This window comes from Denticeps clupeoides, chromosome 4 (genome assembly GCF_900700375.1).
Source record: "Denticeps clupeoides chromosome 4, fDenClu1.1, whole genome shotgun sequence".
NCBI lineage: Eukaryota > Metazoa > Chordata > Actinopteri > Clupeiformes > Denticipitidae > Denticeps > Denticeps clupeoides.
Window position 1 is genome coordinate 24,244,970 of NC_041710.1, and position 24,634 is coordinate 24,269,603.

The 24,634-nt window shown below is 42.9% G+C and overlaps 1 protein-coding gene across 4 annotated transcripts in view; it reads right to left on the bottom strand.

Annotated features, from left to right (window-relative positions):
- fam13a (family with sequence similarity 13 member A) overlaps positions 1 to 24,067 on the bottom strand; it is a 37,399-nt gene extending 13,332 nt beyond the window's left edge. For all 4 annotated transcript variants that reach the window (XM_028976591.1, XM_028976589.1, XM_028976590.1 and 1 more), the window contains exons 1-12: positions 23,834 to 24,067; positions 18,806 to 19,001; positions 17,772 to 17,981; positions 16,797 to 16,974; positions 15,253 to 15,406; positions 14,714 to 14,800; positions 14,412 to 14,498; positions 12,417 to 12,652; positions 5,821 to 5,862; positions 1,360 to 1,401; positions 1,147 to 1,287; positions 457 to 652 (exon numbers count right to left, since the gene is read on the bottom strand). In XM_028976591.1, coding sequence (XP_028832424.1) covers positions 457 to 652; positions 1,147 to 1,287; positions 1,360 to 1,401; positions 5,821 to 5,862; positions 12,417 to 12,652; positions 14,412 to 14,498; positions 14,714 to 14,800; positions 15,253 to 15,406; positions 16,797 to 16,974; positions 17,772 to 17,981; positions 18,806 to 19,001; positions 23,834 to 23,860 — 1,596 coding nt within the window. In that variant the 5' untranslated portion in view covers positions 23,861 to 24,067. The remainder of the gene's footprint in view (positions 1 to 456; positions 653 to 1,146; positions 1,288 to 1,359; positions 1,402 to 5,820; positions 5,863 to 12,416; positions 12,653 to 14,411; positions 14,499 to 14,713; positions 14,801 to 15,252; positions 15,407 to 16,796; positions 16,975 to 17,771; positions 17,982 to 18,805; positions 19,002 to 23,833) is intronic.
- Positions 24,068 to 24,634: the final 567 nt, after the last annotated feature.

Sequence of the window (24,634 nt, forward strand, 5' to 3'; positions counted from 1 at the left end):
TTAGTCCCAAAGGTCAAATTCCTATGCTGGTGGCCAGTTTATACATCCTGAGTTTATCTTATGATTAGAATCATCTCCTGATAGGTTAGAATCATCTCCTATCATGGTTCATCATATTTCTCATGGTTACGTGAGAAAATACCATTAGGTGGTCAGGCCTAGAAAGAGGCCATTGTGATCATCTTCTTGATGTCTTAAATGTTTCCATTGGTTTCTGTTACATGATCAGGATTTGTGAATCACTGCTAATAGTGATATTCTATAGTTTTCTAGCAGCAAAGCAGTGATATTCTAATAAAGTCTGTGCTACAGAAACCATTTTAGAATGATCTCTGGTCTCATGCTCTAGCATGACCTCCTTCAGTAAGCTCAGTGGTCCAAAGCGTTCAAGGAAACCATATAATAAAGGATTTAGCTGTATTGTTTATGGCTGCAGGAAAAGACTGATCTGCTCACCTTAAGCGATTCCTGGTTGTCCTTGAGTTCGGCCAGTGTAAAATCATGTTTGGCCTTCCTGTGCCGGGATCCCTCTGCAGTCGGAGAGCTATTGTGCAATCGTTTGCACTTGTGTGTGTTCCCCAGACCGTCCTCCATGGCACAAACACTACTGACAACTCCCGGCGAGGGATTGTTCTCCTTGTTGATGCATTCCCTAGGGGACAGAGACAGAGACCTGTTTTTTTTAACGGCACCAGACAAAGACGGTGAGGAAGAGAGGTTGTAATAGGTGGGTTATTTTTGTCTGTATCCTTTCTTCAGGTCTTCGAACAGTGGAGCTGCAATAGCAGTGAGTTCCTCATCCCAGAATGCCAACTACTTATACTCCTCGAAAGACCAAAACAACAACAGCAGTGTGCTCATGCAGCTCTCCTAATTCTGTTTGGACCCATGTGTTTTACTGAAACTCAAAATGCTTCCTCTAATCCATTGTTTTCTCCTCTGGGCTCCACGGAGTCTCTATCAACAGGGATTAGCTCGGTCTGGCAGCACAGGTACTGCCTTTCATGAACAGATAGAGGTGAAACTTGAGATAGAGACGAGGCTAACTGGCAAAGGAGGCTGGGTTTTATTACTAGAAAACATGTCTTCCGTGTGTCCTAGCTTCATCCGTATGAACGGAGCAGGTGAAGGAAGGACGAATCTCACCTATCTCCGTGCCTGAGCCTCAGGGCCTCCTCCTGCTCCCGTTGGTGACGTCGGCGCTGGCGAGCCGTGGCTGCTGGGGATGAGTGTGGCCCGTCAAACAGATGCTGTTCCACAGCAAAGTGGATTGTCTTCTCCACAAAACTGCCAAAAGATGAAGGGTCAAATAAAATGCCTTTTGTGAACACAATCATTTGAAACAGAACAAGAACTTACTGTGTTAAGTCAGGTCTGCACTGGCCTGGGAAAATCTGAGAGCTAAAGAGAAAGGAAGCGAAAGACATTAAAACATTAAAATGAAAATGGTTACTGTTCACTTAAAATCCCAGTCTGACACTGGCTGCGTACTGAGCTGAACACAAATTCACATCCCTCTCGGCTGAAGCTGGACGCTTTAACTTGGGCGTGGGTTCCGGGAGTGTCTGTGAGGTCAGAGCGGATCGACCAGACACCCCAAAACCCACAGAGTGTGGTTTACAGAGCCAACACAGTCAGCTGGATGTTTTATTTTGCCTTCTACAGTTAATAGCTCCCTTGTCACCGGTTCATCACTGAGTGGAACTGCGTAAATTGATGGCGAGGGTAATTGACAGCGTTCGCTTTTTTAGCAAGACTTGATTGGACAAGGTGACCCTGTGGCTGTTCCTCCATAAACACCACTGTTGACAGTGACAGCAGATGTTTGATGAGGCAACAGCTAACAAATAGATTAAAAGGGGCAAAGGGCCATATATAAAGATTGGTAAAGATATCCAAAGATACTTCCAAAAGAAAGGTGTATTTTTGATTATAACTTTATAACTTTATAACTTTAAAGGCTGACATATGGTCCTTTAGAAACTGTTACCAGTTGATGAAGCATGTTTTAAAATGTGCAGGGCCTGCATTTTGCTAAGATCGTTTGCTTAAAATAGTTCAGTGAGTAATAATATGGCAAGCAGTGATCGGAATACTAACGGTTCTGATTACCGGATTACATGGGGGTGAGGGGATGAGAATCATTAACACTCCCTGGAAGCATCTGAACAACCTGACACTAGGTCTGACTGCACTAAGATGGAAATGCTTTTTCAGTTCAAACCGCTGCAGTGAAGTGGAAAAAAGGATTCATTCATTAGGCAATGATTGTATCTGACTGAAGATGCTTTGATTCATCTGACCCTGTAACACATTTAGGTTAATCTAATAAGAAATTCCACTCAGTTCAAACTGAGAGAGACACATGACCTAAAACAAGACATTAGTGTGTTAATGTTTCCTTTGTTCCACTGGGCTTTGTGGTTGATGAAATAATTTAAACCTTAAAAATTCAATCAAGCCAGAGAAACAACCAAAGGCATACCAGTGTTTTATCCTATGTATTACAACTCATATACATCGTTCTTACTGAGAAGTTCTTACCTAGTTCTCCATTTAATGAACTATTTTCAATTAATTCTTCTGGGCCTAAAGACTGATTGCATGAGTCATTTTACACCCAAAATCGTTTAATACTTTCAAACTTGAGATTACTTATACGTTGAATGTAATATTATCGAATATACCACAAAATTAGCTCAATCTGTCCACAAACACATTTATTTTGTGTAAATAATTGTGTAAACAATTAATAGACATGATCGTTTCTAAATGATACTTTGTTAACATGGTAGTACTGTTTTATGTACCCATGACATTTTTAATGGTTCAAATTATATATGTAATTAAATGTTATGTGTTCAATGGTACAGGTCAATGAATTTAGCACACAGCTGTTTTGGATTCAACAACTGAATTTATCTTCTGTTGTGTCTTTTCCATATTTAGACTGTTCCCAGAAGGACAGAACTGTTTGTGCTAAAGAAACCTTAAGCAGAAATGGCATCTCCTACTTCTTCTGTCACCCAGTGAGCCCACATCCATTATGGACCAGCTGGTCCATGCACGTCCAGATCTAGTTGGATGACGTTACAAGGAAGCTGACTCATGTGCCCAAAGACTGCAACACTAACTTCCATCACAATGCAGTCAGAGAAACACACACATCCCAGTCAGAGCACAGGACTTCTGGTGATCTTTACCAGGAATCTAGAGAGAATATTTCACAAAAATAACAACCAAAAATAAAACCAACTGTTCATATTTTACAATTCTTAACAATTCTGTTTCAATTCCCTTCAAACTGCAGGACATGTGTGGTCTTCAGGCACAGTACACACATTCATATTTTCAGAGATCATCCCTAAGTCCCCTGTGGTGACTAACTTCAGAGACAAGGGAGGCTATGTGGGAAACTGCACATAGCCAGTGATGGGGAAACTCAATTACTATACTTAACAGACTGCTACACCGTCAGAGGAAAACAGTGAGCTTCAGTATCCATGGACATCGTCAATTTCCACAAAATGTAGGACTGCTCTGGGTGCTAAAATAACAAGGTACAGTTCACAGATCCCGGCAACAGGAAATGAGGGATAACCAGCCAGTGCTTGGTACCTGTGTCATAATATTTTACAAATTTTAAAAGAAACTGATTAAAAAAACGTGTCAAAGTCCCAAAAGGTAACACCGTCTTAAATCTGTGTAAAATTCAAATATCATACCAGCTTCACATTGTTATATGTTACACATTATGTTATGTGTTACCTTCACATTGATGTTAACTGCTCATAAAGGTCCCCTGACAATTAATATTTTTTGGCTTTTTATCCTAACTTTAGCCTTGGTGCAGAATTACAGCCACTCTCACAATGAGATTTTGCCAGGAAGGTCTGTTTCTGTGTGTGTAGCTTTAATTGATAATGAGAAGGAAGGAGGAGGGACGAAGAGAGCGGCCTATAGAAGTGAGCGGGCATTCACGGAAGTGACATCAACACCATTCACAAACTTTTTTTTACATCCAATCACAGAGCAACTGCAATGCTTCACATGTTTGGCAGCCATGATGGTCGGTAGAGTTCATTTTTTAGGGGAGGGTAAGGAAATTCTCTGGGTGGACAAAGCATGAAAAAGGGGGAGGCAACCTTTTCCCTTTTGACGATATAAGGGGACAAATTCCAGATCCGACCGTCTGGGCTGCAGATCTCTGAACAGCGAAGCAGGATAGCCAAAGCACTCTTTATACATATCTCCATGTCTAGCCACTGAAGGAGCTAGACAGGCTCTGTAGTAATGTTAATAATCTCACAAAGTTACATTTTCATAATAGGGGACCTTTAACAAAATTTGGGTGGCTCTGTTAAATTTAGCTTTTAAGAAAATACACTGATTGACTAACGTGCTAATGAACACAGATACAAGCATTTGTAGTGTAGTGACCCTCTCCCACCCACAAGATGATGCACTCAAATGCACACGTTATGTCAGCCGCCATATGCAGCCATGTACATGCAGCCACGTACTCACTCATTCTTCGCTGCCTATGGTGTGAAGGGGAAACAAAGGTCAACAAAAACCATAGGAGTGCGATCAGCTGGTCGCCAGCTCAAACTGTGCTATGGCGGGTAAAGAAAACATATCATGTAAGAGTTCCAATTAAAGTTTTCGAGCAATCCAGTGTTACGCCACAGTCGGCTATTAAGCCGGATTAGACTGGTCTTTTTTTGTTCACACTCATATGAAAATGATTAAGGCGTGGGCTAGTCTGAGGCCCATGTGCCCCTGCCTGTATAGTAGATTAGTCTGCCCTGTTGCTCTCTATGGTGCTATGTGTGGATGTGAGCGGTAGGTGCCACGCCTCAGCTGGCCAGAATTATAGAAAGGACAAAGGGGAAATGTCTATGACTTGTAATTAATTAATTTACGTACATATATACACATATTTATACACTCACACACACATACATTTACATTTATTTACATTTACATTTATGGCATTTATCAGACGCCCTTATCCAGAGCGACTTACAATCAGCAGTTACAGGGACAGTCCCCTCTGGAGCAATTTAGGGTTACGTGTCTTGCTCAGGGACACAATGGTAGTAAGTGGGATTTGAACCTGGGTCTTCTGGTTCATAGGCGAGTGTGTTACCCACTAGGCTACTACCACCCCATCAATACAGATACAAAGTGAAGTGATTGTCACATGTGATACACAGCAGCACAGCACACTGTGCACACAGTGAAATTTGTCCTCTGCATTTAACCCATCACCCTGAGTGAGCAGTGGGCAGCCATGACAGGCGCCTGGAGAGCACACACACAACTTTCTATACCATATGCAATTGCCAGGTCCCCAAGCTTTGGGAAGGGCTTTCAATCCTCCATGACGTCAATCGTAGAGCTCCATTATTTTGTTTGTATGTATGATATAAGGTGTCAGGACCACTGTATAGACTGAGCTCTGGGATCTTGTAATATCAGTGGAAATGTAAGAAGCTTCTGAAGGCCTCAGGTTGTAAATTGCTGATGCAACCAGTAACTACACACATGGATATGTGCCCAAAGGGCCAGTGATGGGTGGGGGAGCTGAGTTCCCAGCCATTTTACTGAGTTTTTTTTTACTGCTACTCACATTACATACTAAATAATTGCCTCCTTTTTGGATCTATATTTATGAATCCACAAAATGACATAATTTTCTGCTCGGATAACTCAGTCACTATTGAATTGACAATAAAACATGTGAGGGTACAACATGCAAGACCTCACAGATCAGTGTCAGAATTCTAAAAAAAATCTGTAAAAATACATGCCTACCTCATGTAGAAGGGGGAAATTGGTCTGTCTTCCTCTTGCAGGCTGCAGTGGCAGAAACACATCAACAGTTATGACTGAGCTTTATCATGATGCAAACAGTGACCAGCATCCAATGCAGTTTTTTAAAGAGCAAAATGAAAACAAGGGATGAAAGAGAGAGAGGGAGAGCGACGGGTCTTTTGTTCATAGAACTATCGGTGCCTCATGCCACAATTTCTGCGTCTTTGTTGCACTTGTCACTGCTAGTTATTACGACAGGGCTGGGTCATGCCCACTGCACTATAGCACACACTGGAGTTCTGCCAAGCACACATAATTAATTACGCAACAGTGAAAGGGGAACTTCAGCTCCAGATTGCTTCATGTTTCTATCCTGAGTGACAGCAAGCATAGTGACAGCAAGAAAGTGACAGCAAGCATACTTTGGTCACACTGCATGGAGGTGGCACATGTCAGTGTGAGTGAATGAAAAAATACAAGAGCACAAACTCTGAGGACATGTCTCTGCCGTGAAAGGTGAGAACTGCTGAAGGCCTTAATAGTGAACCCATACCACAACAGTTCGGTGCATCAGGTGGCAATGGGCGGCTCCTCCACTGCCTTGTGCTGAAAGGTGAACCTGGAAATCAAAGACCTTCTCTTCTGGAAATGGCCCCCAGTTCCAACAGACTCAAGTCAAAGTGGGATTCTACAAGTCAGAGTGGGATTCTACAAGTCAGAGTGGGATTGCCAGATATCTTTATGACCAGGGAGAACTGACTGATAAGACTGCAGGGTAGAGAGAGAGAGAGAGAGAGAAAAGGATGTCTAGGTATACCAGAGAAAGGGAAGCCCATTAGAGCAAGAGGGAGTAGCGCTGGGCAGAGAAACGTCACACTGCTAGTATGTACATTAAACTTTTCCCATTTGGCCCCTTTCGCCATGCTCCGCTGGACCGAGCTGATCTAAAATGAACAGTCTATTAAATTTATAAAGGGGCGGTGGTGGACCAAGCAGGTATAGAAACTGACCCGTAATCAGGAGGTTTGAATCCTGAGCCAGTAAGGTGCCACCGAGCAAAGTACCGTCCCCACACACGGTCCGCGGGCGCCTGTCATGGCTGCCCACTGCTCACCAAGGGTGGTGGTTAAAAGCAGTGGACACATTTTGTTGTGTCACCGTGTGCTGTGCTACAGTGTTTCAAAATGACAATAACTTCATTTTCAAATGTGGGCTCTCGACCTGTGCCAAAAACTAACAAGCATAAGACATGCAAATAAATCAAGAAAATGAATGTTTGATTAGCAGTAGGCAGTAGTAGGCAATAGATTCTGGCAGACATAATGCATCGCTTTAGTGGCCTTGCCGAACGGAGCAGTTTCCACTATAGGATGTGCTATACCACAGATTTCCTTTTTCGATCCGAAACCAAGTAAAATTCAGATACTAACGTCTAAAAACACAAATACGACCAAAAATATAACTCATTCCAACCTAGATACACTGCTCTTTCAACACATTAGAAACACTTAAGCACGACCACCTCTACATTCCTGTACCGATTCTGACATCTATGTTGTATATGTTTGTCTTGGGCATTAACAGCAGGTCCTTCAACTCCCCCTGATGGGATAGTTCCTGGTATGATTAGATTCGTGTGAAGTTAACTCATCATCAAACGAGTTCACAGGAGAGGCCATATGATACATCAAAATGGACGGTTTTAATAACCACAAAAGGTGTAGGACGCTGTCTAAACCAACCAACATCAATAAACTGACACAGAAATGTGACCGGGTGGTGATGGGGTGCATGTGGAGGGTTATCTGCTATCTAGATGCAGAGTTGTACATAAAGGAAGCAATTGATTTACCAGTTTGTGTCCAAATGGACGGACTGGATAATACGAACCTGACTCAAATTAAACGTAATGAAGAGAACGAGTCAAGCTAACTGCGGAGAGTAAAAAGTGTGTGTGTACTCAGTCTGATTTAATCAGTTCTGCCAGTACGGGCGCTCACCAAATGCTCCAGAACATAGGCAGTGGAAATAAAACAAAACTTGCTATACACACTAACGCTTTAACCATTTGGTGCCCGGGGCCAAAATGAAAGAATAGTGTTAATAACTGTGAGTGCATGCAAGGACCATTCAGGCCCAGCCGGGTGTTTCAGGAGTACGTGCTGGTAACATTTTTGGGAAGAAGCGACTGGCCCGGTGCCGCGACTCAGCAATGCAGCAATAAGGATTTATGGTCCATTCACAGGGCGGCCAAGAAAATAAGAGCAAAGTTCACACTTTCCAACGCTCACCGCATCACATGATGCTGCTTCCCGAAAGAATATATGCGAGTGTAGGAGAGTGAGTGATCTTTCTTTTTTTTTTTTGTAATGCGTTGCTCTGTTTGATAACAGTGAGAGTTCCATGTGAACAGTAATATTCCTTGTGATCCCCAGTGGAATTATTGTACCAAGCATGCACTGTTCCATTTCACAATCGAGATTCCGAGTTCAGAGCAAGAAATTCTCTGCTCCTGCCCCCCGCGTACTTAGGTCGGAGTTATCGAGTCTAGCAGGGGTATTAAAGTAATATGTGTGCCGTCATAAATTACAAAACGGAAATCCTTCTTACCCACTACCTTACTGAAAACATGATAAAGCCCTTTAACAAGGACTTTACCATAGGTGCTTGGCCACCTCCTTTGCTTGGATTATTTAAATACAAAAAAGAGAGAAAAGGAAATGTGTCATGCTTTCACATTTCTAAAACATGATTTACTTAAAACTGAAGTAAAGATTTGCTGTACGTTATGATGTACAAAGTGCATACGGATCATTCAAAATATTTTTGAAAAAAGATCCCGTCACCTATGAAAAGATTAGATCCCAGATTCCATTTGCAGCTGCAGGTCTGTGGGTCAGTGTTCAGTGTTCTTGCCCGGTTCTGTACCAGTGAAGTGAAAGAAATAATTGATTTTGATAGTAATGCAATAGAACACATTCCATGCGGTGATGGTGATGAAGCGGGGGAGCCTAATACTATCTCTGCACCTATGTTCATTTGCCTGTCTAATGACTTTGATATTCTTTCAGGAAAAATGTTGGGATTGTGAAATGTGCTATAAAAAGTAAATTCACATGATTGTTTTATGATTATCATTATTACTTTATTAATAATAAAAGTAGTAGTGTGTTTTTTGCTGTTGTTATCATGATGTCAACAGATGCCTAATAGACTGAAGCAAAATAGGCCAAGACAGTATGAAGTAAAGTACTACAGCTACTGGCCAGCATGCCGGCAGTCACATCCAGCCATGACTTTATGGCGGTGAAACGTTTAGATTAGGAAATTCCTCCTCCATTATAATCCATTAAAACAGCACTGCCCGCCAGCTGGTCTGAAAGAAAACATTTGCCCCCAGAACCCGAGTATGTGACCCTACACAAATGTCACAAAACTTTAATCATGAGGAGGAATTTTAAGCCGTGCTGAACCTGCATCAGGCTTCCACCATTCACAGCAGCAGAAGCGCATTAATCATGACGCTAAACAGCCAACGCGTTCTCAAGGCTGCCGTAGGGTCCATTCATACGTTCCGTTCAACACCACAATGCTCTTTCCATGAAGTCCTCAGAGGTTACTGTTTCATCGTTCCTATAGCAACCATCTGCTACACATAGCTTGTCAGTAAAGGGCTATGCTTTAAGGATGCCAAGTTCCTCTGCAAACAAGAACATCCATACGACGTTACAAACTGATTTCTACTGCAACAAATCTGCAGTAAACTGAAGTGAATAACACACAGAATATTATTCATGCACATCTCAATTCATTTTGCACATCTCTGCTCTTTTTGCACATTTCTGCTCATTTTGCACGTTTGTCTTGTCTTGTGTGTCCTGTTAGAAATCCACGATGTTGTTAAGTTATGTCCTGTTTGTCCTGTTCGTTGTACAGAAGTTTTACTTTTCTCTTATATAGACACTGTACAGTATTTAAGTTTTAGTTTTAGTTAGTATAGTTTAGTTTAGTATGTATATGCATATTTATACATATATATTTTTCTTTCTTTCACAATTGCTTGTGTGAAACATTATTTCAATAGACGTTATACTGTTGTCCTGACAATAAACCAATCTTGAGTCTTGAATCTAATGTAACTTCAGCTTATGTGACAGCAATGTATCCAAAATAAACTGAGATACTCTGCTGTCTCTCTGGTACTTTACTACTGCTGGAGGTCCTGAGGAGGTCCTTGCAATGGCGTGCTAGATGTGAGATATTGCAGTGACGTCTCGTTGTCAGGCCAATATTTTCCACACAGGTGAGATTCGAGGATAAAACATAGGACCTTATTCATGGAACGAGAGGGTGTATTTTCAAGTCAAGGCCTTCATTTTCTGAATTTTTTTTTTTTTTTTTAGCTGACCGTACGTAGGTATGAGTTCTCCGAAAACGGCAGATGCAAATACGTGGAACTGGCAGCACTCTTCACAGAATACCAAACTGAACCCTAACTACAGGTTCTCAGCATTTATCTGAGAATGTCATGCCCAACCAAAGGTGCAAAGCGTCCTCTGCACCAACCTACAAGCCTGAAGTAGCAGGACAACAGAGAGCTGAGGAGATTTTTTCTGGTCTTCCAGGAACTGAAGATGATATTCAAAGTCCAAGTGAGGCAGGGGTGTCTCTTTAAATTCTGTTTACAGTGTTCTAAATGAAGTCCTTGTTTTCCATTATAAATGTATTTATGTATATAAATGGATGGGGAAAAAATAACCTGCAATTTGACAAATCACTTTTAATCACTGTTCAACATTTGCATGTAAACCATTTACATGCAAATAATATGTGCATTTCACGCAAAGAACTATTTCACAATATTACACATTTTCAAGTGCTTTTCATTTGAAACCAACATAAAAAAAATATGAAATAAATAAGCATCGGGGAGCCCTGGAATAGGCGCCGCGCATGCGCGTTCGACACCGGGAGTCCACAGGCCGTCGCGTAAACTGGCCCACGTCGCCAAAACCTCACCGCGCGTCGGTGTGAGAGACACGCGTGGCGGGCTGCACCGGCCAGGAACGCGAGCTGTTCGGTCTTATTCGTCGAGCCAGAAACCAGCACGACGAGCGAAGCCCTCTTCGGCGATCGATCTTGATCGGCAGTGTGATCACAGTCACATTTAGGATCGTGCGCCACATGCCGCGATCTGCGCTGGGAATCCGCTACTCTTCCCCGCGGTGCGTGGCATCTGCTGGCCTGTCCCATGTGTCCCATTCTGTTAGCAGACATTTGTTACATTTCCCTGCCATTGGTTTGAGCTGTACCGTATTAGATGTATTCATTTAATTAATCGTACAAATGTTATATAAATCCCTGTTTTGTGTTATATATTATATTACACATACAGTACAGGCCAAAAGTTTGGACATGCCTTCTCATTCAATGTGTTTTCTTTATTTTAATGACCATTTACATTTCTCAGAGCATTTAGATTCTCACTGAAGGCATCAAAACTATGAATGAACACGTGGAGTTATGTACTTAACAAAAAGTGGAGACCTGGCCTCCATAGTAACCGGACCTGAACCCAATCGAGATGGTTTGGGGTGAGCTGGACCGCAGAGTGAAGGCAAAGGGGCCAACAAGTGCTAAACACCTCTGGGAACTCCTTCAAGACTGTTGGAGAACCATTTCAGGTGACGACCTCTTGAAGCTCATCGAGAGAATGCCAAGAGTGTGCAAAGCAGAAATCAGAGGAAAGGGCGGCTATTTAGAAGAAACTAGAATATAAAACATGTTTTCAGTTATTTCACCTTTTGTTGTTAAGTACATAACTCCACATGTGTTCATTCATAGTTTTGATGCCTTCAGTGAGAATCTAAGAATGTAAATGATCATGAAAATAAAGAAAACACATTGAATGAGAAGGTGTGTCCAGACTGGCCTGTACTGTATAGATTAACAGCACAGGCAAGTAATACCCAGCTTTGCGTGTAGTTACAAAGATTTAAATGCTGTCTATGGAATCTACACAGCCAGGAAAGTGGGCATTAAAGTTTCTGGGAAAACAACAGCACACACAGCTGCAGCACCACTATTCCCGGAGACACCCGAACCGCCCCGGCTCTGCTTTCTGATACTTATAATAAGTGTGGCTGGATGCCGATGGCACATAGCGCACGGGCCTCTGACATAAAAGCTGGGTGGCAGCTGTATGCCACTGGGGCAGAGCTTTCATGTTGCTGGTGAAAAAAACGTAAAGAGCAACTTAATTACGCGGTGGGAACACATTCCATGCGGTTATTTTATTTATTCCGGCTTTATCTGCTCCATGGTTGAACGTGCTTATGAGTGATCATAAAATGATCATTTAAAAAAAGGACTGTAATTTAGATCAAATTTGTACTGATGGCGCACCGATTGGGGTAAATATTTACAGGACCTCGATCGATTTCCAGCATTTCCTCACACACGACTCTGACCAGTGAAATGTAATTATTAATGTGTCTTGATTTTTTGAGGGGTTTATTTACATGAGGGAAGAAACCAACTCTATACTGACATGGCCTGCTGGAAATAAAAAAAAACAAAACAAGAAACTCACAAACCTGTTCAGGTATTCCCCACTGTCAGAAAGGCTAATGCTGTGAGGAGTGACCTCCATGGTCTTTGGACTGGGGCTCCTGTGCTGCGCAGTGTGAGTCGTGGGGCTTGTGTCCAGGGTACATGGTGCCGGTTCAGTCTGTAGAGCCTGGGGTAAAGGCCTGGACTGGGGCACACCTGCAGACAGAGAGGGCTCGGGCATGGACTGCAGTCTGGGAGTTGCCCCTTTCACCCTCTTCACCTGTGAGAGAAAAACCCACGAGCTGAGAAACGGCCACGAGGAAGAATCCCCCAGCGGAATTCATTTGCCTTACCTTGCTGACTGAAATAGGAAGCAAACGCCGAGGTGCGACAGAGTAGGTAAAGAAACGGAGCCTAATGAGGGCCAAGTCGAAGTCCTCCATTACCTGCCTTGCAGTCGAGCCACAACCACTGACTGCATTCGCTGTCATCAATTCCCTTACTGACTACGATTTCTCTTTATCTGCATCTCAATGTGATTAGATAGAGAAAAAAAAAGAGAATGTAACGATTTCACCAAAGGCCCAGTTCAGAGCATTCGATATCCAAACCATTACCAAACCATTACATTGCTTCTCTCTTGAAAAGGTCTCACCAACTAATTTGATAATGTTGTGGCCAAAGCCTGGGGTCAGGCCATTGATTAGTGGCACAACAGCCAATTATAGACATGCTAAATACTCAGCGGAACCTGGGGAGAAACCACCCTGACCGCTATGAAGCGTTCTGATGATGTTACAAAAAAGGATCTATTTTTTCATGCCCCTGCATGGTTCCCTGCTGAACTTTTCAAACTGTGGCACGTGAGGTTATTCCAAGTGCTGACAACGTTTACATGCAGGCCCTACACTGTAAATTTACTTATGACGGCAAGTAAAAAACCCGCTCCGACTGTGTACGTTCACAATAAAACAATGAGTTTCATTTAATATGAATGACTTTACTTGTACCAGTCACGAAAATGGCCTTGTTGATACCTGATAAAGGCAAATTTAGATGTGAAAATTGCTGCTCTGCTCAAAGTCCATGTTTTTATTGACTCTGCTGTTATCAACTCACTCACCCGAGTAGGATACACCACATGACAAGCATATGTCTAGATGTTAACCTTCCAAACGGAAATAATGCATACATAAATAACTCTATACTGCATACTTCATGTTGAAAAAGGAAATATTAAAATGGTTAAATGGTGAAAATGCGTGATATGTGTTGGTAATACGTTAATTTTCAAATGGCAGTAACTAGAAGTATAATAATTCTAGAAGTATAATAATTAATTTGCATTCACGTAATTCTGTTGCCATTTTGAAAATGGCTTAAGAGTGACTGCATACAGTGGCTAGAAAAGTAGAGATCCCTGGTTTTATGAATCAGTCACTGACAGTATCATTACCAGCAGGTCCTTGTCTTCGTTTTCACCAGCTTTTGTCATTGCTGTTTCCGTCAGCATTTCTCAATCTGCTAACCGGCATATAGCTTTGTCTTGGCTCACTTGGCCTGTATTTGTTGAGCACCACTGATGTGAGCAAACAGTAGGTGTTCAGAGGATTCCAATTTCAAAGCACACACAGAAACCTTGCATAAACCAGTATTCAACCCGCCATCTTTGGGTTCCATCCTCCAGGAGTTCAAGAGGTCCTGCAGTTTTTCCCCTCTTCAAATTATCAAAATATAAGTCATGTGAGACTGAGCTGGCAGACAAACTCAGTCCTTATGAGAGCGGAGCCCTTAGTCTTCCTGACTAAGGTAATAAAAGACTGAGCAAACCCAACCACGCCACAATCCATGGTATTTATTCCCTAATTATTTCTTCGCTGTAGTGGTAGCAGTGGGGAGGATGCTTTCACCAACATATTTATAATGTGATTTAATACCAGACCTTCTGAGATTAAATTTAGATTGATGTGAAAAAGGATCGTGATCAGAGATGTAAAAATGAATGGGACCACAGTATCTGTCTGTGAGTGTAGTCTTACCTTTTTCTTTCTTGACAGGACAGTGCGGTTTTCAGATGACGTCTCTTTCGATTCATCGGCATTCTGAGTTTGATTACTGTGTGGTGCCTGAGAACCAATCAAATCACAGGAGGATGTGGTGAAGTGCATTTAAACCAAAACTAATGTATTGGGCCTGAACAATGTAAACAGTTCCTGCACTATTATACCAAGAACCGTAAAAGTGTCTCACAGTTCACTCTGGCTCATAACCTACCCACATTCTAACCAGGGAACCACAAACTGTTCCACAACGTGTAGCCATCACCCCTACTAACGCATACCTTTTTCTTTCTAGGAACTGGAGTTCGGGCATTTGGCGTGGGAGAGTAGGGTGACTTCTCCCTCTCTGGCCTGTTCACCTGGGCTTCCTGGAAAGAGCAAGTAAACACAGAACCATACTGGCTGAACCTCAAGTAGTGCACACAGAACTAGTGTCTAGAACTAGATTTGCACTCAAGAGTCAATCATTAAAAGTACTGCATGCTTCATATTAAAAGGGGGGTACACACAGAACTCAAGAGTCAATCATTCCTCAACTCTAGTCATGAAAAATTGGTTATTATTAATGGATACTTTTTAAGGCCAATCTGACTGACTCTGTAGTATTAAATAGACTGAAATAGTGAAAACCAAACAATTGGTTCAAAATCACTGTAACCAAAAGAAAAAAAAACCTTCCCAAACACAGATATGGATAAAGACCAAGGTCTGCTTTATAGAGCACAGTTTCTCCGGCCTATTTTGAAAGAATTAGTTATGTGTCGGCTACTGATGGACTGGATCTTTCCAATTCTCTGAAAAAAACATCGAGTGCACTTACTTTAACTGTAATTATATTGGTCTCCACCATCTTCTCATCCTGGTTCCCTGGTTCCGTATCAGTCTCAAAAATGTTGCTGTAGTTCTGAATCAGTTTGGTCATTATTTTGTTGCAAATATTCTGCTCCTGAATGCCATCAAGTCCAGCAGAAACACTGAGGACGCAGAAATACAAGTTGGCATACGTGGTGTCATAGTTCAAGTTGAGCTTCGTTGTCATTTCGGCTTCATCTCCTGAACCTGGTGCTACATGTAACATTTAAAAACAGTTACCTTCTGGAATAAAGAACACATGTGTGACATCGACAAATCCTGCTACTTCAAGGGAAGTGCAAGAAAAACATTAACGCACAATAACATGTAGACAACAAGACGACAGACTGCACTAAACTAGTGAAATGGTGCAAAGTAAAAATAGTCCAAATACTGCTGTGCAAAATGGAACAGTGCAGTAATATATCATATTTTCTAAATATAAAATAGGCTGTGTGTGTCAGTCCAAAGAGGAAAGTCCCTGAGTGCTTAAGTGTCTGATTTACTCTGGGATGAGGTTGTTGGACAGTCCGGCAGTGAAGGCCCAAATGCTTCAGATGGTAAGAAGGTGAAGAGTGCATGTGAGGGGTGACATTCAAATTCCTGCACCATGCAGAGATTTAATGCAACAAATAAAATAAACAGGAATCCAGTTGCCACGCATATTTAACCCATACTGTACTTTCACTGATAATGTACAGGGTCACCAAGTACTCACACACACACACACACACACTGCAACCTAAGGACATCAGTAGATACAACGATGCATGCGTGAAGGAAGAAATCCTTCAAAGGTTGTTCCTATTTCTTGCTCCTCTGGTCTAAAGTAGGTCACTGGCAGGGATTACCTTGCACTGACAAACTGATTTATTAATAAGTGCCGTCCGTCTGTGAGAAACACAGTTTCAGGAGACACTGCATACCACAAAACAGGAGCAAAAACAAATCTACATTCCACAGCTTAATTTACAGCTCTAGCACCCTGACAAGGTATTATTATAATTATTATTGTTATTATATAAATATGATTTTTTCATAAAATAAATGTGCTAGATTCCAACATATCATGTTATGTAATTATGAGTTAATTGATGCACATGAACATGCATATTTACACATACCTATAAATTTGGGAGTCACAATCTGGAGCAGGATTTACCAATTTATGCAAAACAGCAGGCCCTAGTGGCCATGAAAATGAAATGTTTTAAGGGATTCATTTGGAATAATATTTTAATCAAAAAGACTATTTATTTTTTGTTTTAAATACATACACCTTTTATTATTGGGGCCTTTTAATAAGGCAAGGCCTCTGTCTGATTCTATACAGAACTGGCACACAGGGTAACATTAACATTCTTCAGATAAAGTAAAATTATCGGACACTGAAGACAGACACAAACCGCTTACTGTTAATAAACATTATTTGCAAATGATCTGTCTTGTTAGGTATCAGCTCACGCCGCAAGCTTGGAAAGCTCTGATTCGCCGCATTGAACTGTGACTCACTGGAAAACGTTGGGCCCAAAGACAGTGGCCAGGTTGAGGGCCGTCATCCGATTCTCCTTGTGCTGCTGCTCCACCTCGGTGAGGAAGTGGCACAGGTATTTCAGAAGACTGTAGTGGGCAGCAGGCAGATCTTGTAGAAGCGCCCTCAGGGCCTGACTGCAGCCGTCCTCATTTAACTCTGTCGAAACATCACAGAGGCAATCCTGGTGAAACCATGACACGACATCATGCATACGTGGATATTTATTCATGCAAGCTCGGGGCAGATCATTAGCTCGCATGTCCCTGCGTGTGATATTTATAAGACAGGTGTGTGTGGAACCATGACTCTTCTAGTAGAGCAAACATTCCCACAAAGTCCGTGTTATTTTGTTCGATCCACTTATTCAGCTCTATTTCCCAGGGTTGCCCAAGCTCGATCTGAGATCCCTCTTAGTAACCGAGGAACACACAATTTATTACACTTAATGTAATAGTTTCAAGCTGCCAGGCCACTCTAATGGACTCCAGCTGGCCTCCAGATAGGTGTGGGTCATCCTTTCAGGAGATTGTGTTCAGAAGAAGTGTGGCAAGACAGCGCTGAATCTGTCACAGGGACATCCAGCATCTGAGCGCTTAAAAACGGGAAGAACTAAGTGTGCACTGAGAAGATCACTGCTTTTATCGAACTGTGCTGGTGGTAGTAGCCTAGTGGGTAACACACTGGCCTATGAACTAGAAGACCCAGGTTCAAATCCCACTTAGTACCATCGCGTCCCTGAGCAAGACAGTTAACCCTAAGTTGCTCCAGGGGCACTGTCTCCTGTAACTACTGATTGTAAGTCGCTCTGGATAAGGGCGTCTGGTAAATGCTGTAAATGTAAATGTGCTGGATGAAGTATACAAAAGCTTTACTTTCTAGATTTGCATGATGAGTAATAAATGAAAATGAATCAGTTCATCATGATGAATAAATGACGCGGTGCAGCATCCCACCTTGGTGCCTTTTTAGGAGGGCCGACTGGACCGCGGGGAGCACCAGGCCCTCGGGCAGGTCCCTGAGAAACTGCTTCAGCAGGCTGGCCACTGCGCACACGTCCACCTCCTGACCCAGTCTCACATCTTCTTCTCTCTCCAGGCGCTCCTTCAGACCGTCTACAGCCCGAACGCTCCCGTTCACCCTGAACAGGCCTTCCTGCTCGAGTCCTGAATGAAGAACGACCCATCAGTGTTTAACCCTGCTGTAGGAGGGCTGCACAATGGCACCAGGGCAGGTTCAAGTCTTGATCAGAGGTCAAATCATTGAACATGACATGAAACGTAAAGGCGAAACTAAATAACAAAAAAACAAAAGCGCACAGTCATGCTCTTTCTGCCCACATTAAGTGGGATAGTCACACGCTGCCACCTGCTGGACCACATTCAACAAATCCATCACATGGAATGGAACTTCACATTCACCAGACAGACAGAACCCAAAACCGGTAAATGCCGATAATTTACTTCAAGTAAGTGTAATTAACAATAAACTACCAGCCCTAATCGAATTTTAATTATGTAATGCGTATTCGATTTATATGAAACATGAATTATTTGGTAGTATGCTGTTTTGTAACCTCTGATTCTGATGTAGCACTGATGTAGGCGATATAAAACAGGTTTTCATGTCTGCATGTCACAATTTCTTTGAAGTTTACACAGTGTAGGCATTTGTAGCAACGGTTAAGGGTTAAGTAAAAATTTGACTGAAAATATAACCTTCCCTGAGTTAAATGTCACACTAGGATATATCGTGATAAATTTGTTTTATTTCATTTATTTTTAAATAAATGCACAAACATTTGAGAAAGATATTCAAGTGACCCGCAAGTAAACACGTTTGTGCTGGAAGGGGAAAGACTTTGTACCCGTCAAATGATATTAACCTGAGAACATGAAGCCACTCCACAACTTCCCATGAATAGTTCATGTGCTGACAGGTACAGTGCAGTGAAGATCAAATGAACACATCTGATGCAGTCTGGCCTCACCGTGCTCTCGGAGGAATTCCACCATGCTCCGGACCACCAGGGGCACACCCTTGTCCGCCAGGCCCAGCTTGTCCACTTCCAAAAGCGACAGGCCAAACACCCCCTTCCGGTCTGCACTGGTGGACCTGGGCTTCAGAATGGGCATCTGCACCATCCTCTTCATGTCCTCCTTGATCTGCACTGCGGCCTTGTTGTGCTTACAGGAGCAGAGGAAAGGAGAGCAGTTAACCACGGGCACCGGCATGACCAGATGAGACACGGCGGCCATCGCCTCGGCCGTCACACAGACGCAGAGTTGCCCAGAGCAGGCGGAAGGGAGGGGCTTGACATGTGTACCTGTAACTACGCCAGGCCTCTGGTTGCTGTGCACCAGTAACTAAGGCACAAGGCTATCAAGAGCGAGTGTATAAAATACACGAACGCACAATCTTTCATTTCATTTAAACTGACAGGAAGAACGTGATAGCAATCTACGGAAGTACGTAGAGGACATGCAATTTCACTTTTTGGTTTTGTTTTGTTATCTCGAGATAGCAAGTTGTTCAGGGCCTAGAATCTTTAAAATGTTTTAATATGGATCAAACCTTCATTTTGAGTTTTTTTTTTTTTTTAATTCTCATACATTTGATCCCCAAAATACAGGATTATCCTGATCCCAACACAATCGCTGGAACAGAAAATAAAAGGAAAACTTGCATGTTTGCTTATGAGTGAGCAGTGGGCATGACAGGCCCCCGGGGAGCAGTGTGTGGGGACGGTACTTTGCTCAGTGGCACCTCAGTCTGCATTCAATAGACACACAACAAGGATTTTGTAGGACAGTAGCAGTTAAAATAAAGTAGGAAATAAGACAGAAACCCTTTCGAGGTTCTGTTTCAGTGTGAGAATCTGGCTGGTATTTTTGCTCTGCCAGTTGTTCTTTACATAGCCAGTAGGCTACACTGTGGGCTATCTTTAAACTGCTAGTAAACCGGATTTGGTAATCCTGAAATTTCTCTGTTTGGATAAGAGTTATCCCCAGAAAAACCAAAGTTGTTTCCTCATTTGGTTAGTTTGAGCTAAACTGTAGATACAGCATTGTGGATGAACGCATTGATTATTACTGTAATCAGAGGCTGACGCAAGTAGAAATATCTCTGAAATACAATTTTCAAATCAGAGGAGAAGACTTAGGGGGTCACAACTTTACTGACACGAGTAAAAAGAGATGAATCGGTGTGCGGTAATTTCTTTTAAAATCTGCTCCAGTCACAAATGTCAACAATATCAGTCTGGTATGAAATAGTGAGAAAATTAAGACTTGATCTCGAGATAACAAGTGTCGTTTTCTGGAGATAACAATTTGTTATTGTACTTCCGTATCAATCAGGCTGTCAAAATTCTGCATTGGTATTGGTGACCAGGGTGCTGCCCAAAGATGCAAACCGCCCCACCACTATGACCCCCAGGACTTTACTGCGCCATGGGGGTTTTCTTACATGGCCACAGTTCTGGAAGGACGAGCTCGAAGATGACAACCGCAAAGAAGATGGTAGTCCCACTTACTACCATTGTGTCCCTGAGCAAGACACTTAATCCTAAATTGCTCCAGGGGGGGACTGTCCCTCTGACTACTGATTGTAATTCGCTCTGGGTTATTGCGTCTGATAAATGTCTGAAGATGCGGCCTGAAGAGGGGAGTGCGCTGCGACGGCCCCCCCAACATGCCCGTGCTGTCCAGTCAGGAGTTGTGCGCCATACTCCTGGGAGCCCCAGGGAGGCAGGAAGCAACCAGTGAGACCAGCGAGTGAGAGGTAGACTGGTGAGGCCTGGAAGCAAAGATGTCCCACCTGCCAGTCCCTGCGCTGATGGACCTGTCGCTGAGGAAGGCCACTGCTCGACACCCAGCCTCAGTCTCAGAGCCCCACCGCCCGACTGCTCCTCAGCAGGTCTGCAAGGAATCTCCAGCACAATATCTGCCCACAGCTAGCCTCCAACCGCCCGCATCCTCACCGGTCCTGTCCCCCAGGTGCCGTGCCCCACCCGTTTCTGGCTCTCCCAGTCCAGCAGAGCTGACCGCGAATCCCTGAAGGCCACCACCAGGCTCTGACAGCCTGAGGATCCACAGGTCACCTCCCATCCCCAGTGGTGGCCTAGCGCATAAGTAATCAGAATCCCGAACCGCCAAGTTGCGTCTGAGCAAAGCACGGTCCCCACACACCGCTCCCCGGGCTGCCCACTGCTCACCAAGGGGGATGGTTAAAACCACATTACAATATTTGATCTACTGCAGTTGGAGCTGCATGTAGTTTTGTCTAAAACATATGCCTTTTGAGTTGGCCAGGAAAAAAATCTGCATAAAGTAGACTTGAATTTCGAATTTCCTCAACTGTTTTTACATTTGCATTGTTATGCTGCTGAATAGAATTTGAATGCAAATTTTCTAAAAATGCTCTAGGTGGTTCTTTTGGAGCTATGACAACAGTGATCATACAAACACATTCGCCCTACGTATGCACTTCAAAGCACACATGCTGGCAGCCTTTTTCTTCATGAATGGGAGGCCGGACTTGCACACTGGCACAAAGCTGTGATTGTCTTTGAAAGTCCTGTTCGCAGTCCGCTCACAAGTGGGATCATTAGCAAATACCAGATCTTTTGAGTTAGAGGCTTGGGTAATTGATTCTTTATTCCTGGTTTTCACTCTGCACTTACCCATAACCCTCGAAACCCTTGTTCTGTCTGTACTCTCAGAAAATGTTAACAATGACAATGACATCTGAATACAGATTTTTTGTGAAAATCTACACACTAATTTCTGACTGCATGTAATGGGAAACAGCAGGACTGAAAAAAACAACATGGTTCCTACAGATGGCACTAACATGGCTCAGGGAAAGAGGCATATGCGCCTGCTACAGCCCTCAGACGAAACTATGACTTCATCCACAGCCTCGATACGCAGCTAGAAAATTCTGTTCATGGGGCAAGTGCCGTAGCAGGAGGGATAGTAGACTAAAACGCCTATTGTCATGTAAGGGTCAGAAAGTCAGCAGGAAAATAAATATGCCTGTATAGCCACATCCCCAGTGCACTAGCACGGTGTTGAATTGAATTGCTGTTAACCTGCTTAGACACGTGGAGCGTTGGTTAATGAGAAACGTTCAAGTCCGCAGGGAGCAATTATCGTCCTGCAGTACTGTGTTTGTTAACATGCCCCATCTCATTATAACGTTGCTATTTCAGCCATGGAAATATATTCTTTAACTAATATTATAAAGTTTAGCATTGATTTATGATATTGGGTTTATCACTATGTAAGGCAATATATTAGTGAAAGGCCGAAAGTAAAAGGAAATGAATAACCGTTGAAATTAAAGGTCGGGATGTCCATCAAACACAGATCGTTACCCTAAGAACACTGTGTGTATTGTCAAGCATGCGGGTAGCAGCTATCCTTCACTTGGGGAGGGGCTGGGGTCAACAGAGGGGATAATGAGGGGTTACAAATATCAAGATCTGTCAAGTGTCAGTTCAGAAGGTCTCTGTATAATATTGGTGTTATAAGATTTGGTTCTTTCTCATCTTGCATTGTGATTCTGCATGAAAGCCTTGAATAAGCATTAAGATATTAAAGGGCCAGTGAATGGTCAAATCCTCCACTTCCTTCCCACAGGACCCCCCTGCAGCACTAAGGTACTCCACTGGTGCCATGTGCAGAAGTAAATAAGATAAGCCTGTCTGAGCTACTCTGGGCATGACAGGCCTGTGCCAGCAGATGTCTAATAAATCTGGGCCTCCGCACGGCAAGGGAAACATATGTGCTCCTTTAACTCAATCATATTAGTGACTAGGGATCAGCGATAATGGTCCCTGCCATATTTTACCTGAAACAATCACTTTCCATCCCCTCTAACACAATTACAACGAGAGGAGGACAGGACATGCAAAGAGGTGTGTGGTTGGGAAATGATATTTGCAATTTTGTATTATTAATGAAGAGTCTATAATATAGGGGATGCACAAGCATAAAAAATCAATGGCAAGGATGGTGCATCTGCCAAGTCCCCTAAATTGTTCTTTTAAGCCCATTTAGTCAAGGTGCATGAGCTCCGAGTGAATCTGTTGCATTCTTTAGCATTAATCATTATAACTACGGTCATCATGATGTCAATAAATAATCATAGATGATTTTGACCTCCTGAGGTGGGTTTATGAAGGAGTGTCTGCTTCCTACAGCACAGCCTTGATTACTCTGCCACTTAAATGGCGAATGCTGAAAAGCTGCATTGTTTTCCTCAGCACAGCTCTGCTTCATGTGTCTTCCAGCCCCTTCCCCCAAAATGTGTGAAACCCACCTCCCCCTTCACAACTTCACACCAATATCCTTTAATCACCAGGCTGAACACACTGGTGACCGGGGTGATTCTTCTTTGCAGCCTGTTTTATTTCTCAGTCTTACAGAGGAATTCATCTTGCATACCCTCACATTTAAAACATTTTCACCCTCTTATTTCGCCACAGATCCTCCAGACAGAACATGCCTCAGCCTGCTCTGTTGGTTTGCTCTGCTCTCTCTGTGTGTGGCCCTGTGAGCAACTGGTTGAAAGCCGAGCAGCAGAAAATCTCACCAATGACAGCTGGGGCAGAAATCGTACTTTCTCACCAGCATGTCAACATTGGGGTCTCTGTCTCAAGAAAAACCTCAGCTGTGGGCCAGAGCGCATGCTGTAGTGGCCTGTCGGGATCTGATCTACCTTCTGCTTATTTCAACCCCCTAGCAGTGATCACTATTTTAATATTTGCAAGAACAAAAAAACAAGAAAACTTTCATTTTTCTACACAACTTATGTTTGGGCAGTGAAGTTAGTTACGTGGTAAGCTCATACTCTACTATGGCTGACATGAGAACAGAGGAGTAAAAAAACATTCCAACATCATGCCACAGACATACATGGCATTTACACACACACATAATCTTTTCCGTTTTTAACTCAACTGAGCATCTAAAAGAACAAGACTCAGCCAGTCTCTCTGTGTTGTACTTACACAGATGGTGAGAGCTCCAGCCCCCATCCTCCCTCTCCTTCCGAGAAAGGCCTGTTAAAGGACGAGTGATAATTCCCTAAAAAAGACCCATTCCCTTCATTCGGAATGGCAGCAATGCACTGCAGTCAGAACTGTGGGTGACAAAGGGTCCCTTCAGGACCCCCAAAGTGCAAGATCTGAAGTTATTCCTTGAAATGTAGGACTGAAGTCTTAGGACAGCCTCCCCCTCTCTTTCTCTCTCTTCCCTATGCCTTAAAACTCTCCTCTCCTCCAGAACTGAAATCTGAGCCTTCCCCTCCCATTGGCTGGAGCTGAGGGTCATGTGACAGCCTGACGCTTTAAAAAAGCCTCAACGCAGGAAGCTAAGTCAGAATATGGGATCAGTGGCCTGGGCCATGAACAAATTTAGGTGCAACGTGGTTTGTGCAGATATTGATGATGGTGAAATAATTATTGTTAATATAGACATGGCAGTTATGCCAATTTACATACACTCTCGCACCCTAAAGAAAACAGGAATTGCCAAAATGTATGATACACCAAATAAGTGACTTGTAATGATCTGTCAGACAGAAACATATTTAAACACACTCTGCTGTACTCCTGAACACACAGTCAGACTGCCTGAACACTAATAATCTAATAAAAGTGGAAAATGGTGAAAAAAAGTACAATACCCCATTCTAGTGCTATCTAGTGGTCATGGAAGTTCTGGGGTAAATATTGGGACCTGCAGAATCAGATTTTCATCAATGGTCTTTTATTCAGTCCCTTCCATCATATATGAACTCCAGATCAATA